The sequence below is a fragment of the Alternaria postmessia genome (assembly GCF_024291825.1).
Source record: "Alternaria postmessia strain BMP 2775 chromosome Unknown scaffold_11, whole genome shotgun sequence".
Lineage (NCBI taxonomy): Eukaryota > Fungi > Ascomycota > Dothideomycetes > Pleosporales > Pleosporaceae > Alternaria > Alternaria postmessia.
Window position 1 is genome coordinate 148623 of NW_026260084.1, and position 20595 is coordinate 169217.

General features: G+C 50.9%; 7 protein-coding genes across 7 annotated transcripts; 2 read left to right on the forward strand and 5 right to left on the reverse strand.

The window, feature by feature from the left end:
- Positions 1 to 4162: 4162 nt before the first annotated feature.
- Positions 4163 to 9215, reverse strand: J4E82_002725 (uncharacterized protein; the record flags this gene model as incomplete). The annotated part of the gene is made up of 13 exons (XM_051729023.1): positions 4163 to 4209; positions 4262 to 4420; positions 4474 to 4602; positions 5054 to 5161; positions 5211 to 6179; positions 6232 to 6386; positions 6620 to 6856; positions 7368 to 7417; positions 7468 to 7938; positions 8002 to 8697; positions 8774 to 8856; positions 8913 to 9094; positions 9163 to 9215. 13 exons carry the CDS (start codon positions 9213 to 9215, stop codon positions 4163 to 4165), a joined length of 3339 nt encoding a protein of 1112 aa, XP_051591115.1.
- An 821-nt stretch (positions 9216 to 10036) lies between these two features.
- J4E82_002726 (uncharacterized protein) lies at positions 10037 to 11387 on the reverse strand (the record flags this gene model as incomplete). The annotated part of the gene is made up of 2 exons (XM_051729024.1): positions 10037 to 11218; positions 11274 to 11387. 2 exons carry the CDS (start codon positions 11385 to 11387, stop codon positions 10037 to 10039), a joined length of 1296 nt encoding a protein of 431 aa, XP_051591116.1.
- A 189-nt stretch (positions 11388 to 11576) lies between these two features.
- Positions 11577 to 13480, forward strand: J4E82_002727 (uncharacterized protein; the record flags this gene model as incomplete). Its single annotated transcript, XM_051729025.1, has 6 exons — positions 11577 to 11716; positions 11771 to 11995; positions 12044 to 12159; positions 12209 to 12253; positions 12305 to 13381; positions 13443 to 13480. 6 exons carry the CDS (start codon positions 11577 to 11579, stop codon positions 13478 to 13480), a joined length of 1641 nt encoding a protein of 546 aa, XP_051591117.1.
- A 274-nt stretch (positions 13481 to 13754) lies between these two features.
- Positions 13755 to 15153, reverse strand: J4E82_002728 (uncharacterized protein; the record flags this gene model as incomplete). Its single annotated transcript, XM_051729026.1, has 3 exons — positions 13755 to 14394; positions 14443 to 14937; positions 14987 to 15153. 3 exons carry the CDS (start codon positions 15151 to 15153, stop codon positions 13755 to 13757), a joined length of 1302 nt encoding a protein of 433 aa, XP_051591118.1.
- A 668-nt stretch (positions 15154 to 15821) lies between these two features.
- Positions 15822 to 16443, forward strand: SEC11 (Signal peptidase complex catalytic subunit; the record flags this gene model as incomplete). Its single annotated transcript, XM_051729027.1, has 2 exons — positions 15822 to 16114; positions 16215 to 16443. The coding sequence occupies 2 exons, from the start codon at positions 15822 to 15824 to the stop codon at positions 16441 to 16443; spliced, it is 522 nt and encodes a 173-aa protein (XP_051591119.1).
- A 1312-nt stretch (positions 16444 to 17755) lies between these two features.
- Positions 17756 to 18226, reverse strand: NHP6 (Non-histone chromosomal protein 6; the record flags this gene model as incomplete). The annotated part of the gene is made up of 4 exons (XM_051729028.1): positions 17756 to 17788; positions 17842 to 17963; positions 18014 to 18109; positions 18157 to 18226. 4 exons carry the CDS (start codon positions 18224 to 18226, stop codon positions 17756 to 17758), a joined length of 321 nt encoding a protein of 106 aa, XP_051591120.1.
- A 1470-nt stretch (positions 18227 to 19696) lies between these two features.
- Positions 19697 to 20556, reverse strand: J4E82_002731 (uncharacterized protein; the record flags this gene model as incomplete). Its single annotated transcript, XM_051729029.1, has 3 exons — positions 19697 to 20069; positions 20118 to 20301; positions 20361 to 20556. 3 exons carry the CDS (start codon positions 20554 to 20556, stop codon positions 19697 to 19699), a joined length of 753 nt encoding a protein of 250 aa, XP_051591121.1.
- Between the last annotated feature and the right edge of the window lie 39 nt (positions 20557 to 20595).

Below are 20595 nucleotides of genomic sequence, written 5' to 3' on the forward strand. Positions count from 1 at the left end.
GCCATGCTCCTTCTCTGGCAGCGTCAAACCTTGGTAATGACATAGTTTTGCATGCACCCACCCACTTTTATTTGGAAGGTCCCATACATACTGTGCCATTGGCCGTGACACCCGATACACCCTCTACGGCATTGACAACGGCCATGCGCATGCCATAACTCCAGATTTCGCAGAATCATGGCCCACTCCATCCGGTAACGTAGGCGCACCCAAATCACGATCTTCCTTGACAAATAATGCTTTTTCCAGGAACCCTACCTAGTTGCCCGCGGGAGCTGCGCCCAGAGCGGCCGAAGAATGGCCGACGTTGGAGCCCGCAGATCGTTTCTGTCTGCTTGCCTCGATACGACATGGCGTGAGCTTGGCCTGCACACCTTGCCTAATCCCAGTCGTCACCTGCATTTCATGGATTCTCTCTCGTCTGTTCTTTCCTTACATTCTCCGCCTATAGCTTCGCCGCGTTAGCGGATCTGAGCGCTGCCTTGAACGGACATCTTCGTCTGTCTCGACTTGCTCCACATTCCGCTCTTCTCATATCTTCCCAACTCGGAGTCAAGCGAAGCGCTTGACACAATTCTTTGTGTGTATTGTCCCCGATGGCCTGGCCACAGGATCGGTCCTTTTGTGACCATGAATATGCAGTCATAAGATCCATGCCTTTCGGCATCTATCCGCTTCAAGCTTTCGACAACCCTCTCCAGTTTCCCATACTTGGAACACGTCGCGCCCCTATCGAGAATCGATAAAGCTTGTTGTTCGTTAGTTTACACATTCCGGAGATGAAACGGAGCCCAAAACTGGGACGCCAAAACTGGGACGCCAATTCGCCGGAATATAGCGCGATCTAGCCCCAGGATGCGGTTTTCTGGTTGAGCATGCATTCCTGTAGCCATTAGTGTCCGGCGACATGCCACCCACTGCCCGAACTGGAGTTCGTGCAGATTTAGTTCCCAGCAAAGAATGCGAAAACGAGCTGCGTCATGGGGCTTTGACCGTGCTGAGCTACGTCTTCCCTGCTCATGGCGATGCAATTCCAGCAGCAATTGTTTCGTACAAGCTTCATGTTCCGGCGACAGGGATGCACCGATCTTGAGTCGGCATGACTTGGCTGATCCCCATGGGCCTCGATTTCATGAAGTTCAAACAAAACGATAGTTTACAAGTACCATTCTAGACCAGGCCAACCTCGGGATAGCCCTGCCTGGTGTCATTACAGGGCACATCCACATGGTTCTTGAGCACATCAACGAAACCTCTATTCACATCGCCGTGCTCGCTTGTAGAAGGTCTTCGATCGGACCATCCTCCGCTGGAAGCTGACTCCATGAAAAACTTGAAAGTGTGCCAACAACCACAGTGGTGATGTCTATCACCGGCTACACCGGCGAACATCAATATCGGTGGGTACATGATAGTTGGCCAGTCCTCTTGGCTTTGTGCGAGCTGGAGGGGGTACCTCATGGTCATGGTTGCGTAGTGTCGCTCCACAATCAGAAAGCGAGTAATCTCCTCCGGACTGATGTTGAGATCGATCCCGCTACTGCACGACACTGGCACTAGACCACGATTCCTCGTCAGGTAAGGAGCATAAACAGCTTCTTCTTCGAGACTTGCTTTCGCTTCCGTGGATCACATCGATCAGCCTAGAAAGACTACAGTACGCTTGAAGTACATTCGTGCCATCATCCTTCCCGCACAAGCGAATCATCCGCTGCAACAACACGATCGCGTCTTGCGCCATGACAGCGATCGTCAACTGGCCTGCGGCCGCTCCCAGCCACCGTCTCAATGCCCGGTCTTTTTCGGGTTAATCCTACATTTCACTCTATCTCTACTCCACTCGTACTGTCGACATCTATTGCTTGTCATATCATTGAGCAAGTTACAAGTCATTTCAGACATAGCATAACATGAATGGTAGAAGTCTCTTGGCTGTTCTGCCACTGTTCCCTCTTCTTGGACTTCTACACATGGAAGGATTTTGCGAATTCAGCCCTAAGGTGGTCGTCATTCGGGCCTCCCTATCGATGGTTCCGTTTGATAGCGAAGAAGCGCCGTGGGTTACGTCTTCCTCCTCTTCACATCGGTAATTCTACATTGACTCTATCGACTCCTGTAATGCTGTTACCATGGTCTCCTTTACCGAGCAATGGGTCTGGTAAAGATACCCGTCGTGTCTCTTGATCTGGCTGCCACGCTATATGGTCGTATACGCGTCCTTTGTGATTTCTGTCTCAGGGACTCGGTTTGCGAGGCCGATGACCATGTTTGCTATGCACCGGACAATATCGTCTGGATATTGCGCACGCTCCTCAACAAACATCGCATTCTTTGTGTCAAGTACCAGCACCCCTGTTATGTATGCAGTCCTATAAACGAATCAGAGAAGAGGTCTTCAATTGATGTCGACGGTCGTGCGCTTTCTATTAGGTTCTGTAAGGTCATACGTGTGATCAAGTGACTATGGTATGGACCCTGCGTACCGTTACAACAGTCTCAACATAAACAATAGCCAAGCCTCTCCAGTTCCCTGCTCTATTCGAGTTCAAGTATCATTTCCACTCTAGCTGCTCATTGCGACCGCCATCTTGCGTCACCTACATGATTTCACCTGGTCATCCCCCCTTATAAGTACACGGTGAAGCTTTCTGTGACGATCCTGTACATATCTGTTGTGTTTTCCTCGCTACCACTTAATCATATTCCACTCCACAATGTACTTTCTGCATCCATATGTCTCCGTATGAGGAACTCCGCGGCGATTCATGGAAAAGTGGCTATTACTAGACGTCGACAACTCTATGACTGGATATCTCAAGTTAACTATAGCGGGGCCGGTGCAGCCCAGGCACCTTCCATCGTTGTTTACGACCCCCTACCCGATTGCCTTCCCTTACCCGAAGGCAATCGTGGGCGTCCCAAGGTAACAATGGGATTGCGCATGATTCTCACCATGGACTTTGTCTCCCCCGCAGCACTTGCTGCGTCATGAAGATGGACAAAGGTATGAATGCCGTCAGGTACAACCAGTGGGAATACCGTCTCAAAGAGGGAAATGAAATTTTCTATGATCTCTTAAAGACACCACATGTTCGATTGCATTTATTGGTGGTTTACAGTCGATGAATAGAACGTTGCATAACGGCGCGACATATACATTATATCTTGTCAGGATGTCTTTGTGTAAAATGTTAGGAGATCATAGTCCACTACGTATATCAATGCTCCGACAATATTGATTTGCTCACCGTATCGCATTGGTATGGTTACATGTCCTCCCCATTATCTGTCGATCTTGCTTCGCAACATTAAACTAGTATGTTCTTCGCACACAGTCGTCTGGGAAAAGATTGGGATGTGTACAACTCTCCACAAAATGCGACCACCTAGTCGAAGGTGATGGTTTCTCTTACAACAATCAAGATTACAAAATGGCTTGTATGATCACTACTTTCGCTGGAACTTATCTTGCTATTGTATATGATGCTTCTTGCAAGACCCGAGTAGGGTGAATGCACTCATCTGTCCCAAGTAGTGTGCACGACGTCGTGGCATGTTTACCAAAATTCACCCACAGGTGGGAGAAAAAGTCGCATATTCGAAGAACATAGAGAAGTGGGCCAACATGAATCTGATCGCCATTGACCAACAGTAAGAGATAACAAAGATAAGAATCAAATAGTATAGTAAATGATCAGACGCGAAGGGTGCATTACCCATCCAGCATAAGCAATCAATAGAAGGCACCCAAGTCAAGTAAAGCACCATGAATCAGATACGAAGTACGTGTATTCTATATCGCTATTACTTTGACAGAAACTTTTTCTGAGTATGAACGCCACCAGCACCATGATGCAAAGCGACCGAGTGGTCACGAAGGGTTGCTAAATATGCGCAACCTCGATAGAGGAAAACAAAACCATGCCAGTCTAATATGTGAAAGAACCATGCTGCCATACTGACATCGTATCCTTGCATAAAGATCAAAATTCTGTCCATGGGGTATCAGCGTACGACAGAACCAGAGTCTTCCGTCGTGCTTGGAAATTGGATGAAACATGAGGTAAATCCGAAACGATTACCGCCAACGCCGAAATCAGGTTGGTGGAATGAAAGCTCATCGTTCTGACAAGGCGATAAGCAAGCGCGATGGATAAAGTGATCACCAGCGGCTGTTGCGGATGGGATCGCTGTTACCTCCGGTCCAGCCTGAGATTGGCGTTAGGTCTCGCTTGTTGTCGAAAGGACTTCTACCACCTACCACCACGTCCGCCACGGCCTCCGCCACGGCCGCGGCCACCTCCCCAGCGACCACCACCGCCGCCGCCACCACCGTAGCGGGCCATCTCGTGCAAGCGAGGATCGATCTGCTGCTTGGACTCTGTGAGAATCTGGACGAGATCACGAGCTTGCTTGGAGTCTAATGAAGCTGTTAGTGATTTGCGTGTATGGTCGGAGTGCGGGGATACATACTGTCTGTAGTGAAGAGGGTGATGGCAGTACCGTTAGCGCCAGCACGACCAGTACGACCAATACGGTGGACATAGTCCTCCGAGTTGTTCGGGTAGTCATAGTTGAACACGTGAGTAATGTTGCGGACATCTTGAAGAGCAAAGGTTAGTGACTGATAAAAGGAACAAGCAAACGACGATCATGATTGGATCGCGTGAAGCTGCTGTATGTTGCATGCAACCGTCTCTGTGCGCTACGACGAAGATCACGGCATCAAGTCCAGTGGAAAGGCTGTGGATGTCTCCTGGTCCAGAAACCCTTGGAAGAGAGTGCGACTTGTAGAAGTCAAGTATCTCAAGCAGCTTGCTTCAGTAATACCTTGGTAATACCAGAAACAGATGATAGCGAAGACTAAAAGCTTCGCCAGCGTGACCAAGGATCCCTGGGGATCAGATTCGAGAGAGATGCAAGCCCTGGACGATGTCATGGAAGCGAGTGTAACAAGCGCACAAGACGACCTAAGCAGAGCACAATGGCAGTTCACGCATAATAATAGTTGGGTAGGTGAGGAGGGGGGAGTGTTGGGGGTTTGCAATCATACCGATACCACGGGAAGCCACGTCGGTGGCAACCATGATGGGGCTCTTGCCCGTCTTGAATTCGTTCAAGACCCAGTCGCGCTCGTTCTGCTGCTTGTCACCGTGAATGGCTAGAGATGGGTTAGCAATGCTCGTAACGGATGTTGCAGTCAAACTTACAAAGCGCCGGCCAGCCGTCCTGACGAAGGAATCGGGTGATCTCGTCAGCAACGCGCTTGGTGCCTGTGAAGATCAAAATCTTGTTGTCCTTGTCGCTCATGATAGTCTCGAGGTGCTTGGCCATGCGGTCACGCTTCTCGAATTCGGTGCAGACCTCAACGATTTGTTGAATGCGGTGGTTAGCAGACAGATCCATGGAACCGATGTTGACCTGGATCCAGTCCTTTTGGTAGTCGGCAGCAAGCTGGCGGACTTCCTTGGGCCATGTAGCGGACCACATGCAGGTTTGACGGTCAGGACGAATTTGACCAATAATCTTGCGGATTTGAGGCTCGAAACCCATGTCAAGCATGCGGTCAGCCTCGTCGAGAACCAGGTAGGTAACACGGCGGAGGTTGGTCTTGCCCGCCTCAAGCATGTCGATGAGACGTCCGGGTGTGGCGATGCACACCTCGACACCGCGTGCAAGGTCACGGATCTGGGGACCCTTGGGGACACCTCCGTAGACGCAGGTGTTTCGGATGCGCGAGGACTTTCCGAACTTGCTGATCTCTTGTTGAATTTGGACAGCAAGCTCACGAGTGGGGGCGAGGATCAGGACGATAGGGCCGTCACCAGGGGCGAGCAGAGGCTGAGCGTTGATGTGGACGATAGCAGGAAGACAGTAGGTAAGCGTCTTTCCGGAACCAGTCTCGGCAACACCAACAACGTCGCGACCAGAGAGAGCCATGGGCCAACCCTGAGCCTGAATAGCAGTGGGCTTTGCGAAACCCTGAGCCTTGACCTCGTTCATCACGTAGGATGGGAAGCCAGCCTCGTCGAAAGTTGTGACGGGCTTGGGGATGTTCTCACCCTTGACGGTCATCTGGTGCTCCTTGCGGTATTCGGCAACCTCAGCGGCTGAACGCGCAGTAACAGCGGGGTCCTCCTTGTAGAAAGACTTTTCGAATTTGGGCATGGTGTCGAGGTCTAGAAAACGTTAGTATTGCGCTGAGTTTGCAAGGGCGGATGTAGAACGTACCCCATGATTGCTGCTTCAGGCCCTGGCCGAGTTGCGACATGCGGTCACCGCCATCGCGACCACCGCCAAAGCCGCCTCCACCATAACCACCACCACCTCCGCCGTAGCCGCCTCCACCACCGGAGTAGCCGTTGGAACCGCCGCCGTAGCCGCCACTAGATAGATGTTAGCAAAGGTTGATGAGATGGAATGAGTGATAGATGGGGAATTCTACGCTGTCGCAAAGAGTACGCTACCGTCCGCCTTAGCTGTAAGAGACAGCCGACCAGGCAGGACGATGGGACTCGGGCTGCGCGCAGAATTGTAAGAAGAAATGTAGCAGATGGAGGGCTGTCCAAGAACCGCGACTGTGATGCCTCTCCCGTGTGAAGGGGGTGTATCGTCCTACCCGTACGATGCATAGTGGCTTGTCGAGTTGTTGTAAGACCCATATCCAGCATTGCTGTTTTCGTACCCGTTCGAGTAGCCGCGGTCACCGCCGCGACCGCCGCCGCCGCCGCCGTATCCTCCACCACCACCACCGTAACCGCCGCCGCCGTAAGACATGATGTGCGAGTGTTTTGTAGGGACTGGTGTGAAAGGGGAACCGGTCGAGTCTGAGGGAGTGTGTATCGTAATCTGGAGACTACGAGGGAATATTAAATGTAGTAGAGCGACTGTACAGATGTCGCGTGTTGTGCGGTAGAAGAAGCACAAATAGTAGAGGATGTGAGTTGGAGTGAGAGGAAGTCAGAAGGCAGAACGCGACAGGAAAAGTTGCCTTGCCTCTGTTGCGCTTGCACATTTTTTGAGACGCTAGCGCCGCTAGGGCCAGGGTCTCGCCCAGTTGGGTAAGCGCGGAGCTTGCCGTTATCAGCCCGGGGAAGCGCACCAAGGAACACCGACAAACATCTCGCCACTGTGGGTCTTGCATCTGGGTGGCTATGGAGAAAACTCCATCATGACCCGCATATTGCAAGCTCTGATGCCTAGTTTCAGACCTGGGATGAAAGCACGTACGTTTTCGCTTTTGATCTTGTTTAACCTAGACTACAGACGCAGGATCGAGTATGCTGAGGAATGATACTCCGACGACGCTTATGATTGCATCCGTCTCGTGCAGCCTCCAGCTGCATCACAGGTCCTTCCATACTCACTTTCCTTCCTCGCCAGCTCTGAGGCCCATGTCCCAGAAGCCTCTCTCCATCTTTGTAGCATTAGCAAACCATCATCTATCATCTCCATCAAAATACTCACATTTGTGGCGTGTATGAAGATGCCAGCTAACTCTTCGACTCTGCTCGGACTTAGTCCTTCGGCATGTCTCTCTACCAGCTCACTCCCCCTCATCATCGCCTCCCTGTATTCCTCTGCTACGTATTGCTCAATCCACTTCCAGTACTTGCTTCCCACCCTTACAGTGCTGGGATCTTCATAGAGACGTTTAGCAATGATACCGTAACCGATGAGGCAGGGGAGAAGGGCGATCTGTAAGGCGAGATAGTCTTGCGACATGCCGATGTCGAGGACATAGCGTGTGTATGCTGTAGTGGCTTGGTCCTCTTCTTCGTTGATGATATCAGCTTCTGACAGTCCGTATCCTTTACAGAAGTCGATATGCAGCTGTATCTCTTCTTGGAGGGTGACGACCTGTTGCACGGAGCGGCCGATATCTTTCAGGTTGCTTGACTTGTATGCAGATAGTGCGTTCGCTCTTGCAAATTGAACCTCCGCATCTGTCAGCTACTCTGCTGTCTGTATGAAGTGAAACATGACAGCATGTGTACTTACCAAGAAAAGGTAGTCTTGTACCAGGTAGTACATAAATTTCTCCACTGGCAATGTCCCAGAACCCATACTCTGCACAAAATCGTGCTGAGTATACTCTTTCCACGGCTTTTGCACATCATCCCGATCCAGCAGGTAACTGATAAAATTCCCTGGTGTGAAAGGCAGCATGTATACTGAATGGAAGTGGTTGATTGGGCCACTTCCCTGTCCCAAGTCGACGGCTGTCTTGATTCCTGCTTCAACATACAGATTTGCCTTCTTCACCGCCTTGACCATCGACATTCCCTTAGCCAAATTACATGCAATAGCGGATGCTAACGAACATCCGGTTCCATGCGTGTTTTTTGACTGCAGATAGGGGCTTTCCAGTATCGTGACTCCACTATCACCTACAAGTATGTTCAAAACAACTTCTTTCTCGCTGTCTTGTGTGGTTACTACGCGGCCGTGTGTCAATGGTAGATGGCCACCCTTTAGCAATACCCATTTTGGTCCGAGTGACTGGATTTGATGTGCTATAGAGACGATGTCTTCGACGTTTTGAGGATCAGAGAGATTCAAGCCAGCGGTTTTAAGCAGCAGCTGTGCCTCGGGAAGGTTCGGAGTGAGAAGTGTAGTGCAAGGCAGGAGGTGTTGAATTAGTGTTGAGATAGCGGTTTCAGGAAGGAGCTGTGAGCCCGATGTCGACACCATTACCTTTCAATGTGGTCAGCTCACAATGAAAGCTATAAGAACTGTACCTAAGAGCATCGAAATGCAACCTACTACATACAGGGTCAATAACAGTGGTGTTAATCTTATATCTCCTGAAAGCGTCTGCAGTAATCAAGATTGTCTCGGGGGAGGCAAGCATGCCTGTGTTTCATCAGCGCATTCATCAATCAGATAGTCCTTTATAATCATAGTCTTACCAGTCTTGACCACATCCACACCAACATCTTCACAAACAGCGTCAATTTGCTTCCGCACGAAGTCCGGCGGCGTGTGGTGTATATCCTGTACGCCGAGCGTGTTCTGCGCAGTCAATGCAGTCGTAGCAGTCATAGCATAGCAGCCATGGGCCGCGATGACCTTCTGATCGGCTTCTAGTCCGCTGTTGGTGTGGCAGGATCGTTAGTGGTGTGTGGCTGATAAAGGGCGGATGCATGCACGCGTACGTACGCCCCACCCGAACTGTCCGAGCCAGCGATTACCAGAATGCGTTTCAGTGTCATTGTCGATCGAAAAGAGTATGAAGGTGTTGCTTTCCACTGGTCTGGACGTAGAAGCAGGACTGTCCGTATCATTTTCTCCAGCCAGCCCCACCATCCGCGGATACGCGTACGCGAGCTCGACGTCATTGACTCACATCTTGTTGCTGCCGCAAGGCATGAAAGCTGCATGCCCGACGCTGTAGCGGGTTACTTACACGAAGTTATACACATGTGCGTATAATCCCTCGCAATATATAATGGGCTATGGTCACGTCGGTGCCAACGGTATTGCCTGCAGAGGAACCTATTTGTGGTATGAACATTGCAGAACCACATTGTCCGGAAAAATATCGTACGTAACATGGACTCTGGAATACAATGGACGAATACATAAACGAGAAGATGTCGCAAGGGTTGCGTAAGCCGACCGGCACACATGTCGCCATCATCGTCGTTACGGTTTCCTAAGAGTATCGTCCAGCTTATTGGGCACGCAAATGGCGACAACCCTACCAGACTGTTCTTCTTTGCCCCTTTCACAACCGACTCAGCATCCATCCACAATACAGCCACAATGGCTTGAGACATACCTGAAGGTGTTCTCGCATCTACTCTGCTTGAAACAGCACGTTTCCGGAAGCTAATCCTAATGACTTTGCGGCAAGCTGAGTGTAATCGACAAATTACACCGTTATACAGTTGACCAGAGAAACATTAGTTGAAACGGTAGTATACTACTTCTTGAACAGGTTTTGTTGAAGCATGAGACGTTCTTCTGCAACAGTAGCTTATTCTTCTTTGTTTACTTCAACTTGCGAGTTGCGTTTATCGACACCATAGCGCTACCACAGTCCCTTGATTTGGGATACACGCTGGGTAGGCTCAAAAACCTCGCTGTTATCCGTTGTGTTTGTCCTTGGCACACCGCCGCTGTCTGTAAATGTTGGGAAAGCCGATGCGTCGTGGTTGGCACTCGCATCCCAGCCTAACGTCTCTTCTTTATCATAGTCAAGAGGTGCCCACGCTGCATCTTCGTCCTCCGGAACGAACAGGCTGTCAGAATCCTGACGGGCAGGCTGTGCTTGCGCTGTGGAGGCTTGGCGGGATCCTGGATTCCGTAGTCGGCCGGACCCATCGCGTCGTGATGCTGGTTGCATAGGCGGAGGCATGTCAGATCGGAAGCCACGACCCTGTCCGCGTTCTGATGTGTTCGTTGATGCAGTGCGGGATGTTTTTCTGCTGCTCATCGCTTGCGGCGCAGGTGTTGGCGGAGCTCCGTTGTAGTCGCCCGAAGTCATTAGCGTGAACTCACAAAGCAACCCATCGCACCCATAGCTGAACTGTAGCGGTCGCGTTGCTTGAGAGTAAAAAGCCCTCAAGCTTGTCTTCAGTGTGTCTGCATGAACAACGATCGCTTTGAAGTCTTTGACGCTGATAATGATATGCATGCCCGGTTGCACAGTGAATCGTTCAAAATCGGATGTGTGGACCGCGACAGCAGTGACAAGTGGATGCTTTAAGATCTCCTTCCCATTCGAGATCTTTTCTGTGTAGCTCTTAAAGATGCAGCGGCCGTCTCCACTAGTAAAAATATCGAGCATTTCAGTTTTGGTACCAAAGTACTCAACATATTCCTTCATAGCGCCGGCATTCATGTTCCACCTGTTTCTCGCTATACTGCGATCAAACAGCGCGTGCATAATGTCGACAGCTTCATACGTGAGTTTGTAGGTCTTGATGACGCCCTGGTTGCACACCATCTTGACGATGAATCGACATTGTGTCTCGTTCTCCCGCTCTTGCACGCTAACTTCACAGCGATCGATTGCGCCGTCGCGCCCCAGTGGGTCATACAAACGGCTTTTGAAGACGAACAAGAGTGCTTTTGTGTACATGCTGCAGGTAAAGCGGCCGTCAGGTCCGCCATGGGTTGGCACGCACTTGTAGTTGGCGAAAAATTGCCGGCCATCTAGCGTAATGGCGCCGTAGGCGGATTTCGAAGAGTTGAGAGCGGTAAATGTGAACTGATGCAGAACGTATGAGATGCCAAACTGAACAGAACAAGAGCGGCAAACCAACCTTTTCGCGACGCGCTTCGATTGCCACGGTCTCGCTGAACTTGCCTAGGCACACGAGCAGGTCATGAATCTTAGACGCGGCCTCCGGTGTTAGGGTGAAGTTGAGGGTAACCATTGTGTCTATCCGGAAATGCTCGCATCCTGGTGAGATATTGGTGTCGGATCGCGAAGAGCCACCGAAAGCGGAAAGAGCGCGTCAAAATCGCGCTAGCGTATTGACATCATCGCGCCTACTTCTACGGGGACAGCAGCACACCCAGTCACTTTCTTGAGAGCGACTCCAGCCATTGTCGATTTAATCAATATGACTCAGTCAGTACTCCCAGACGATGTTTTGCATCTTCTGTGCGAAGAACTTGCCAATCAAGAACAATTCGACACGCTCTTTAACTGTGCTTGTGCCAGCCGTGCTCTCGCCGTACCTGCATTGACTTATCTGTACAAGTATGTTGCACTGGGCTCGCTAATTGATCGCCACTTTACTAACACAAGCCTAAGATCCCATCATCTGGCTCCTGTCCGAGGCGGGGGAGAAGATCTCTATGGTTTGCCAGCTGCTACCAAGCTTCTTACGATACAGAAATGGTCAATTCTCTGGCGTTCAATCGTCGCATCCAGTCTCGACGTTACACTTTTCCCATACTGTCGTTACATCAAGTCATTAGACTTTCGCGATCTGGGATATCTCCTTGACGATGATCAGTTCCGTGCGAAGGTCTCCAAGTAAGCAAAGCTCCCTAATAGGCATCGCCAATTCTGATCTCGATTCAGGCAATTCTTCTCGGGGCCGTTGAAGCAATTCGAAAAGATTGAAACAGGGACAAACATCAAAGGCAGAAAATACACACGAATAAAGACGGCGGATATAATCGATGCAATTGGCGAAGGTATGACTAATGTGCAATGCCGTCAGGATGTACTAGTAACATAGAACAGTGGTTACGCAGCACACTCCAACACTCGAGATGATCAGTGGTGAACGCAAGTGGACCTGAATTTCTCTGATATCGCGAATGATCTGACAAAATTTAGTACACCCTGGCGCTCTTGTGCGATGGACGCCCCGCCTTCCTCGCCTCTCAAGCCTCGAACTATGGGACGGAAAGCCTCTAGAGGATGAATTGGTCCACGCGTCCATCAACAACCATTGTCCACAATTTAGATCTCTTATGATCTATACCTGGGTCTCCGAAGACAATGATCACAAGTTCGCCAAGTTCCTTTCCTCGATGCGGCCAAACACACTCCAGACACTCCAAACGATCAGCGACGTCAAGGCAGGCGCCGAAACACTCCTGGCTCTCAATCACCATGGAAACTCACTCGAAGATCTGAGACTATGCGTGTCTAACGATTCCATACCGCATCTGTCGTTACTGCAAGGATGCACAGCTCTGAAGACACTTCGCATCGAGGATATCCATGGTACTGTAGACTTGGAAGCAACAGAGCACGATATCTTTCTCGAAACAACCGCCTGGTTACGCAAGTGCGCCGGCCTCCAGCGACTTAGCTTCTCGAAATTGCAATCCGGAGCCGCACTCATCACGCCCGTGCTATTGGAAGAGAAGATACAACTCAGCAGCCTGGAGATAGATTCGTACACACTGAAAGATCACAAGACGTTTCACCAAGCTCTGGTACACCAACAATCATCCTTGAGGGTGCTGTTTCTGAGTGGCGATACTGATGGCATGTTTCGAGACGACTTGGACATCCTCGTGGACTCCTTAAAACAACTGACAGAGTTGCGGGATCTGCACCTCATCCTCCCCGAGGTCTTGCGGGACGAACATCTTATCACCATCATCGCTGATCTCACTCTGCTAGAGGATCTATACGTCAGCGGTTTGGAGCTAAACGACATTGTACTACCTCATTTGGCGAGTCTACCGAACCTTCGCACCGTCACCATCTCCGGTATATCGAAATTCACCATGGATGGTCTCCTAGATTTTGTATCAAGGCTGGGACCGGGCAATCAAGGCATCCGTCTTTCAGTAGATATGGCGGACACGGATACGCTGCTTTCGGAAGATGAACTGACCCTAATAAGAGATAACCTTGTGGAGAAGGCTGGTGGTACGTTGGAGTACATGGCACTTAGAGGTACGTGTTCGCTTGATGGACTTGCGACAAACAAGGTATTCTGCTAACCATTTGAATGAAGACCCGAACGTTCCTGAGTTTGAAAGCGACTCTGACTGAGGTTGTCTCTCAGTTCTTTACGACACTACGAAGAGTGATGAATAGTCGTTCGATTTTCACATTTCAATAAGATCATTTCAATGAGTTTCCTATTGCACCATGATTGGCGAAAGAAATAGCTTTTCTCAACTAGCTTGATCACCAGCAATGATGAAAGTGGTCTAGTCCTTCCTTGTTGCAAGGAATGCAAGATCTTAATCTATCCACATATGGTTCCACCTCATGAAAGAAAACGTGGTATATCGTAGGAATAAGCTGTGAGGATCTTGTGTACTTATTCCATTTCGGTTTCACTGTTTTCTTGGTCTCCACTGAGACGCTCACGCAGCGCTGGAAGCCTTCTCTCGTAGATGTCTCGCTCCAGCTCTGGTAATCTCTTAAGCTTCTCGATGAAGTCCGAGCTCAAGTTATCGTCGTCCAAATAAATCCACCAGTTCTCCGCGATATACATTGCCAGATAATCCTTTAGCCTCACTTGCGAGGGAAGTGCAGTGTCTTGCGAGACATAGACCTGATATGCGAAAACCAAGACGTCCTGCATTTCTGGTTCTATGCATCCTTCCAGCTTCTCGACGACATGATCCATCATGTCTGACATGCCCAACTTCTCCGCAGTAAACCATGCCGACACGCATTGTGCAAATGCTTCTTCCATTTCGCCGCCATCTTGCGGGTACCGATAACCAAAACCACCGCTTTCAAGGTATTCTGCTGCGAAAATGAAATCTTCTGGGTCGATCTCGACAAGAGCAGGGTGTTGGAGGTTCCATATCCCATCGTCGTTGTGGTCAAAGAGGTTGACGCCAAACCTAGGATCGCGAAAGTATGGGCGATTCCATATGCTTTCTTTCTGCAGTGTGCTGACTTGGGAGTTCGGTCCAACGAGAACTTGGACAAACCCCTTGCTTTGAAGACTGGGCTTTGTTAGCCGAGGAATCTACAGGTCTCGCTAATAAACATACATTTCGCCTTCAACGGCATCACTGATGGGTTCTCTACGGCCACGATCCAAGCCACTGAGAGTCCTGTCGAAGAAAGATGTGAACAAGTGCGAGGAGCCGCCCGTATCAACAGGGACAATAGTGCGCTGATTACCAAGACCTCTTGCTGGGATAGGTGGTGATATAGACGGCGTCGGCAGCTTCGCATTTCTCACAGTTTCTTCTTTGGATTGCTTATCATAGAATTCTTCTCGACTTAAGCGGAGGGCCTTTCTCATTTCTGGTTCTGAGCATGTGTCTCCATCTGAATCAGTTGCTTCACTTTCCGAATATTCAGCATCGCTGGTCGTATTCGTTACTTGTTCTCGCCAGTAATCGAGACCCAGTGATGCTTCAAGCGCATTGTTCGCCATTTCGTAGGCGTTACCCAAGCCGGGTGTGTTACCCACAATCTCTTCGTGCCTGAAGGGTACGAATGGATTGTAGTTGCTCATTTCCGTGGTAAGCGCCCAGCGACTACTTATATTAGCGAAGCTAACATATCTCTCAATCTCTAGGCTCTTACAACTCTAAATTGTCGCCCAACTTCAATAGCAGCGTTACGTACCCAGCCGGGCGGGCGCGCACAACCTCTTTTGGTGCCATGTCATCTGTACAAATCACTGCCGGCCATAGTGGAAGGAATAACCCGGACGCTCGGTATTGTACAAGGCTACCTGGTGAAGGATGCATAAACATTATTCTTCTGAAGCAGTATCGCGATTGTGTTTCGTGAGTCAGCGGAGTAGGAGTAGCGCTGATGGTATGTAGAGGCAGTGACACTTGTAGCTCAGACACGTGTCTTCTGAGTGAGTGAGGAAGGCTGGATCAGAAGGATTATTCGATTGATCAAATGGAAACCTGATATAAGTAGACATGGCGTTGACACGTTCTCGGTGTAAAGGCGGCTTCGAGCAAGAGCCGCCATGCCGGGTGAGAGACAAGAACAGATCTGAGAAACTTTCACACACTACAGAAACCCAAAGAGCGTCTACTAGATGATGCATAGCGATGCGGCAGCTTATGAGATAGGTGCTGCTATCTCGAAGTATATAGCGTGGTGTCGCGTTCAAGTGATAGAAGGGGATGCGGAGTTCATAGCTCAGATCTCGGAGGTTGACTAAGCTGCCCGCAACAGCGAATCCAAGGACAATCTGGCTTCAACATTCTTGACCACGGTTCCACGACGCGCGAACTACTGTGACGTCTGCCCCTGTCTCTCTCCGAAAAAACAATCGCTCCAGATAAACACTCCCAAGAACGCGACTTCACGACGCCCTTGCGCGCTCCACCTCCCAAACCAAGATCGACCAACGTACCTCTGCCTTCGACCTCCACATCAACACACCCGAGCCGCAGCAATGCTGGGCCTCGCCAACATGCAACCGCGGCAACTCGCCGCACAAGTCCTAAACTTTGCGCTGGTCCTCTCTACCGCTTTCATGATGTGGAAAGGGCTCTCCGTAGTCTCCGACTCGCCCTCACCTATCGTGGTCGTCTTGTCAGGATCCATGGAGCCTGCGTTCCAACGAGGAGATCTACTATTCTTGTGGAACCGGGGGGCAGACACGCAAGTGGGCGAGATTGTGGTATATAACGTCAAGGGCAAAGATATACCCATCGTGCATCGCGTCGTGAGAAGATACGGAGGAGGGTAAGTTGCGTTTTCTTATCTTTGCGCTGGCTGTGTTTGTTGGGGAGGGCCGAAGAAGCTTGGCTCAGCTTGCATATGCTCAGGCTGACTTGACTCCTAGCAAAACACCCCTCCGCCTCCTGACCAAGGGCGACAATAACCTTGCAGACGATACCGAACTCTACGCCGCCGGCCAGTCCTTCCTGAACCGCAAAGAAGACGTCATCGGAAGCGTTGTCGGCTTCATACCTTTTGTCGGATATGTTACCATTTTGCTGAGCGAGCATCCATGGCTGAAGCAGGTGATGTTAGGTATGATGGGTGTGATGGTCGTTCTGCAGAGAGAATAGTAATTGCGTGATGGTAGAGGATCTTCCTCTGTTTCGAGATATTTGTCTCTGACGGGCATGTGGACAGGATGCGTGGGACGAGTGCAGTTGACGTGCTTCGTACCCAACACCTATTCCATGCTCATCTGCTGCCGTAAGATGGCAAGGCGTGCAGACCATACCCAACGATGTTCTGGTGGTTCCAGACTCGAAAAAATAGATATACCCACTACTGCGCAGCTACAGCCCATCGTATGCTTTGATTCAAAGTCTCCAAACTATACATCAGGTTCTTAACATCCTTCCCTTTTGTTCCAACGAACAAATCCAATGATTCCCAACAAAGCCACATTGCTGTTCGCACCTTCCTTACCTCTGCCACAATGACATCGACCACCATTTCCTCAGCATCCTCAGACCGTCACTCCCACGCGACACCCATGGCAAAAACAACCCCACCTACCTCACTATTACAGCAAAAAGGAAGCACTGCGCCGTACGGGGTTTGACTGTCTCGCTGTTAGCTCTATGATTCGAATGGGCGTCGTTCATGTACTTACACCCGTGATCCCCGCCTCCTTCGTTTGATGGGAAGGCGATAGCATACCACTAGCCCAACGGCGCTTTGGTGCTACGATGAATTGATGAAGGAGCGTCGGACTGAAAGTATCATATACACAATGTGTAATTGGGTGGGCGCACTGAGAAGGTGAGAGACAATGGGAGTACATACGAGAAGCCTGGGAAGGAACAACTACCATGGATGCGGGTACCCGGTTGGGCGGTGTAGGGTAGGATGACGGCTACACGTCGCTTGGAATGAAGGAACCAAGGGTTGCTGTGGATAGGACGGGTCCATCACGTTGTCATGCCCTGACCCTAACATAAGGCAAGACAGTAGTGTCAACATCAGGAACCAAGTTGGGGTTTGAGCTATCACGAGCATGCACCGTGCTACGCTCAGGCCTAATCACACGAGTATCACTGTCGCATAGCAGACAAGTTACCATAGGAGCAGCAAATATTTTCTATACCGCAGTTGCTAGTGTACATAGACTTGGTCATGAGCTTCGTGATGTTCCTTCACAACGTCAAGAGTAAGACGCCCAAACATCATGACCGCCTGCCATCAGCGCAAATGGTACTGACTGCGGCCGTCCTTATCGAAATGAACCACAGATCGGCTAGCCGAAGACCTTCCTCCGCAAGAGATAACGAACCCATTAAGAAGTAGGAAGATCACAAATGAAATGAGAGAGGCTTGGTAGCCTAGGCCTCCTATGACAAGACATCTTCAGCATTGTTGGTGGAAGCACGAACGAGGTGCTGGCCTCTACTCGGACTCCTCTTCCTCTTCCTCGCCGGCCTGATAGCTGTTAGTCATGCTGTCATAATCTCCACGTGAATACGGAAACACACCTGGTAAGCGGCCTTCTCCTCTTCGTAGCGCTTCTTGTCAGCAGCAGCCTTGGCCTCGTAGGGAGTGCGCTGCTTCTCGTTCAGGGCTTTCCACTTCTCGCCAAGAACCTTGCCGACCTCGCCTGTTCAATGTTAGAGAAGGCTTGGAGATGAGCATGAAGGGCAGACATACCGAACTTGATACCGGGGTTGTCCTCGCGGACCTTTTCACGCTGCTCGTTGGCGAAGAACATGTATGCGGAAAGACCACGCTTGGGCGCGTTGGGGTCTGTGGATGTTAGCACGAAAGCGTGCGGATGCACGTGAGATGCGTACCCTTCTTCTTCTTGCCGCCATCAGCCTTGGACTTGGGCGCAGCCTTGCGGGTGGTCTTCTCCTTGGGCATGATGTTGGTTAGGTGGTGTATGCGGCTGTTGTTTGTTGTTAGCTGCTGGTTGGGTCGCAGTGGTGCTATGCGCGTGAGGTGACGCGGTTGCAAAACACCACAACACAAGGCGGTGATGCGCGATTTTACAGTGAGAGAAGATGTGGGTACTTACAGAAGCTGCTAGATACGAGGGAATTGGAAGGGTTGACTGATGTCTGTTTTGCAGTCAGTATGGGCGTGGTATTGAGTGCTGGCGACGGCGACGAAGAATCAATCGAACGCGATGACGTTCGGAAGATGGAAGAAAGAAGGCTGGGAAAGAGCTAGTTGAGGGAATTGGGGCGGGGGAACGCGTGGAAAAAGGGTGTGGTTGCGAAAAGTGGTTCTGGTGAGGTTGCGACTTGGGCAAAATACAGGCGGACTCACCAAATGTCTTTGCGGGCGAAAGTTGTATGGGCGGCGGATTTGTTAGGGGAGGAATTGGGTGAGGGCTCAGCAGCACATTTTGTGAGAGGGCAGGCGCGCCTCCCCGAACAACAGAGCTGCTTACCTAAGGTACGAACGAGGCAGGCACGCTTGTTTTGCTACTGCCATAGCACACGCACCCGGACCACAACCCCTCCTTCATCCAACCGCTGCTGCGCTCCCTCACCGCATGCGACAGTGCGGACGACGGCAGTCTTGGATGGCTTCGCTGTGTCTCTTTGACATGGCACACGTTCGCGTCCGCGTCAGTCGCCAGAAGACTGCGCTGCTCGTCGCCGTCGTCTCCTTTGCACGGCGGCGGGCTACACGGCGCATCCCTGGGCGCGGAGGCGCTGCCCTTCGTTCTTTCCTGGCGAGTTTCAAGTTTGGTTAGATTGCACGCAGAAGCACACGCTCTACCATTCGTTGGACGCATCCATCAGAGGCGGCCCTTGACGTTATCATTCATAGCGCGGCTGGCTGATGTTCTTCCCCGAGCACCAAAGCACCCAGCATCCAGTCCCAGTCGCGCATCCTGCCCGCCCCCTCAGACTATGTCCGTCCTGCAGCCCGTTTGATGTTCCTAGCAGCTGCCCAAGACCATGAAGCAACATGTCAGCCTGCCTCGCATGCCACGCTCTGCACCACAGCCCGTGGCAGTCGTCTCCCTCAATGCCTAGGCACGCCATGGTCATGGGCGGCGGCCTCTGCACCCGCTTCCGGCCACAGCGGTCTGGCTATTCACAGCGCCCGGACCGAGCTCGGAAGCCGTCACTAGGTTCACCCAAGACGTAACTCGACCACTGCTCACGTCCGACGGTCAAAAAGTCGACTTCATTCACCTAGAAATGCTAGGCACTCAGCTTGCTCTGAAAGTTTCCGTGTGCTTCCATGTAGATCCATCGCCCTGGCAACAGCCATGACGTTCATCATCAACAAACATCGCTACCTACCACAGTAGCTTCTCCCACACTTCCCAATGTTATCAAGAGCTGTAGCCACGAATGGCCCTGTCATTGTCACTCAATCGTCTTCATCCTCCAGGACGAGCTCGGTCAGGCCCTCGTCTGCAGCCCAATTGATCCCGCTGCCTACTATCATGGCCGACAATATACCCTTCAGCGTCTTCGCCCTTCGCCTTGAGTCCTTGAGCTCCTTGTCGACTGCATCGACTCGTTGGCGTAATTGTGCGTCTTCAATGTCATGCACCGACTGCGTCTTCATCTCTTCAGCTAGAGCAAGCATCGTTTCTGCGAGTTCTTCATGTCTTTGGTTTTCCGTCATGTTGCTGTGTTCGGCTGTGCTCTGCGACCGAGTTGTGTGAGCAAGCCTCGACGTCAGAGCACCATGCATCATGAAAACAGTGTCATTCTCGGTGACCAGCGGCAGTATGCGTCTACACAACATCAGACCATGATCCAGAAATGTCTTTGCGATAACTCACTTCTCTGCAAACCCAGTCTGCTCGCCCTCATAAACGGCTTTCAGGACAGGATCCATTACTAGCACGTTGTGTGTGATTTTGTTCCTTATCTCGTACTCTGCCCTCGCGTCCATAGCTTCGCGCTGCGCTACAGTCAGGCGCCCCTCCAGCAGGTCATCTGGGGTTGCTGAAGCGTCATGTGCGTCTGCTATAAAACGCAGTTAACATTCTCTACTCCCAGACTATACCAGTTGTGAGACGTGCCTGATTGTTGTGCTTCAATAAGACTGTGCTGCAACTCAAGTTCCTTGAGCTGATCGTAGAGCTGTAGGGCTAGCTTCTCCGCCTCGGAAAACGCGAACGCGTCGCTGTGATTTGTTTGTAGCAGGTCCGCGTAGTCGCTTGCGTCTTGTGTTCTAGACGCCACGTCCGTCATGTCAACACGGCCTCTTGCCGCCATGTTGCTATCGCTTTGATTCAAGTGATTCCAAGTTTGCGA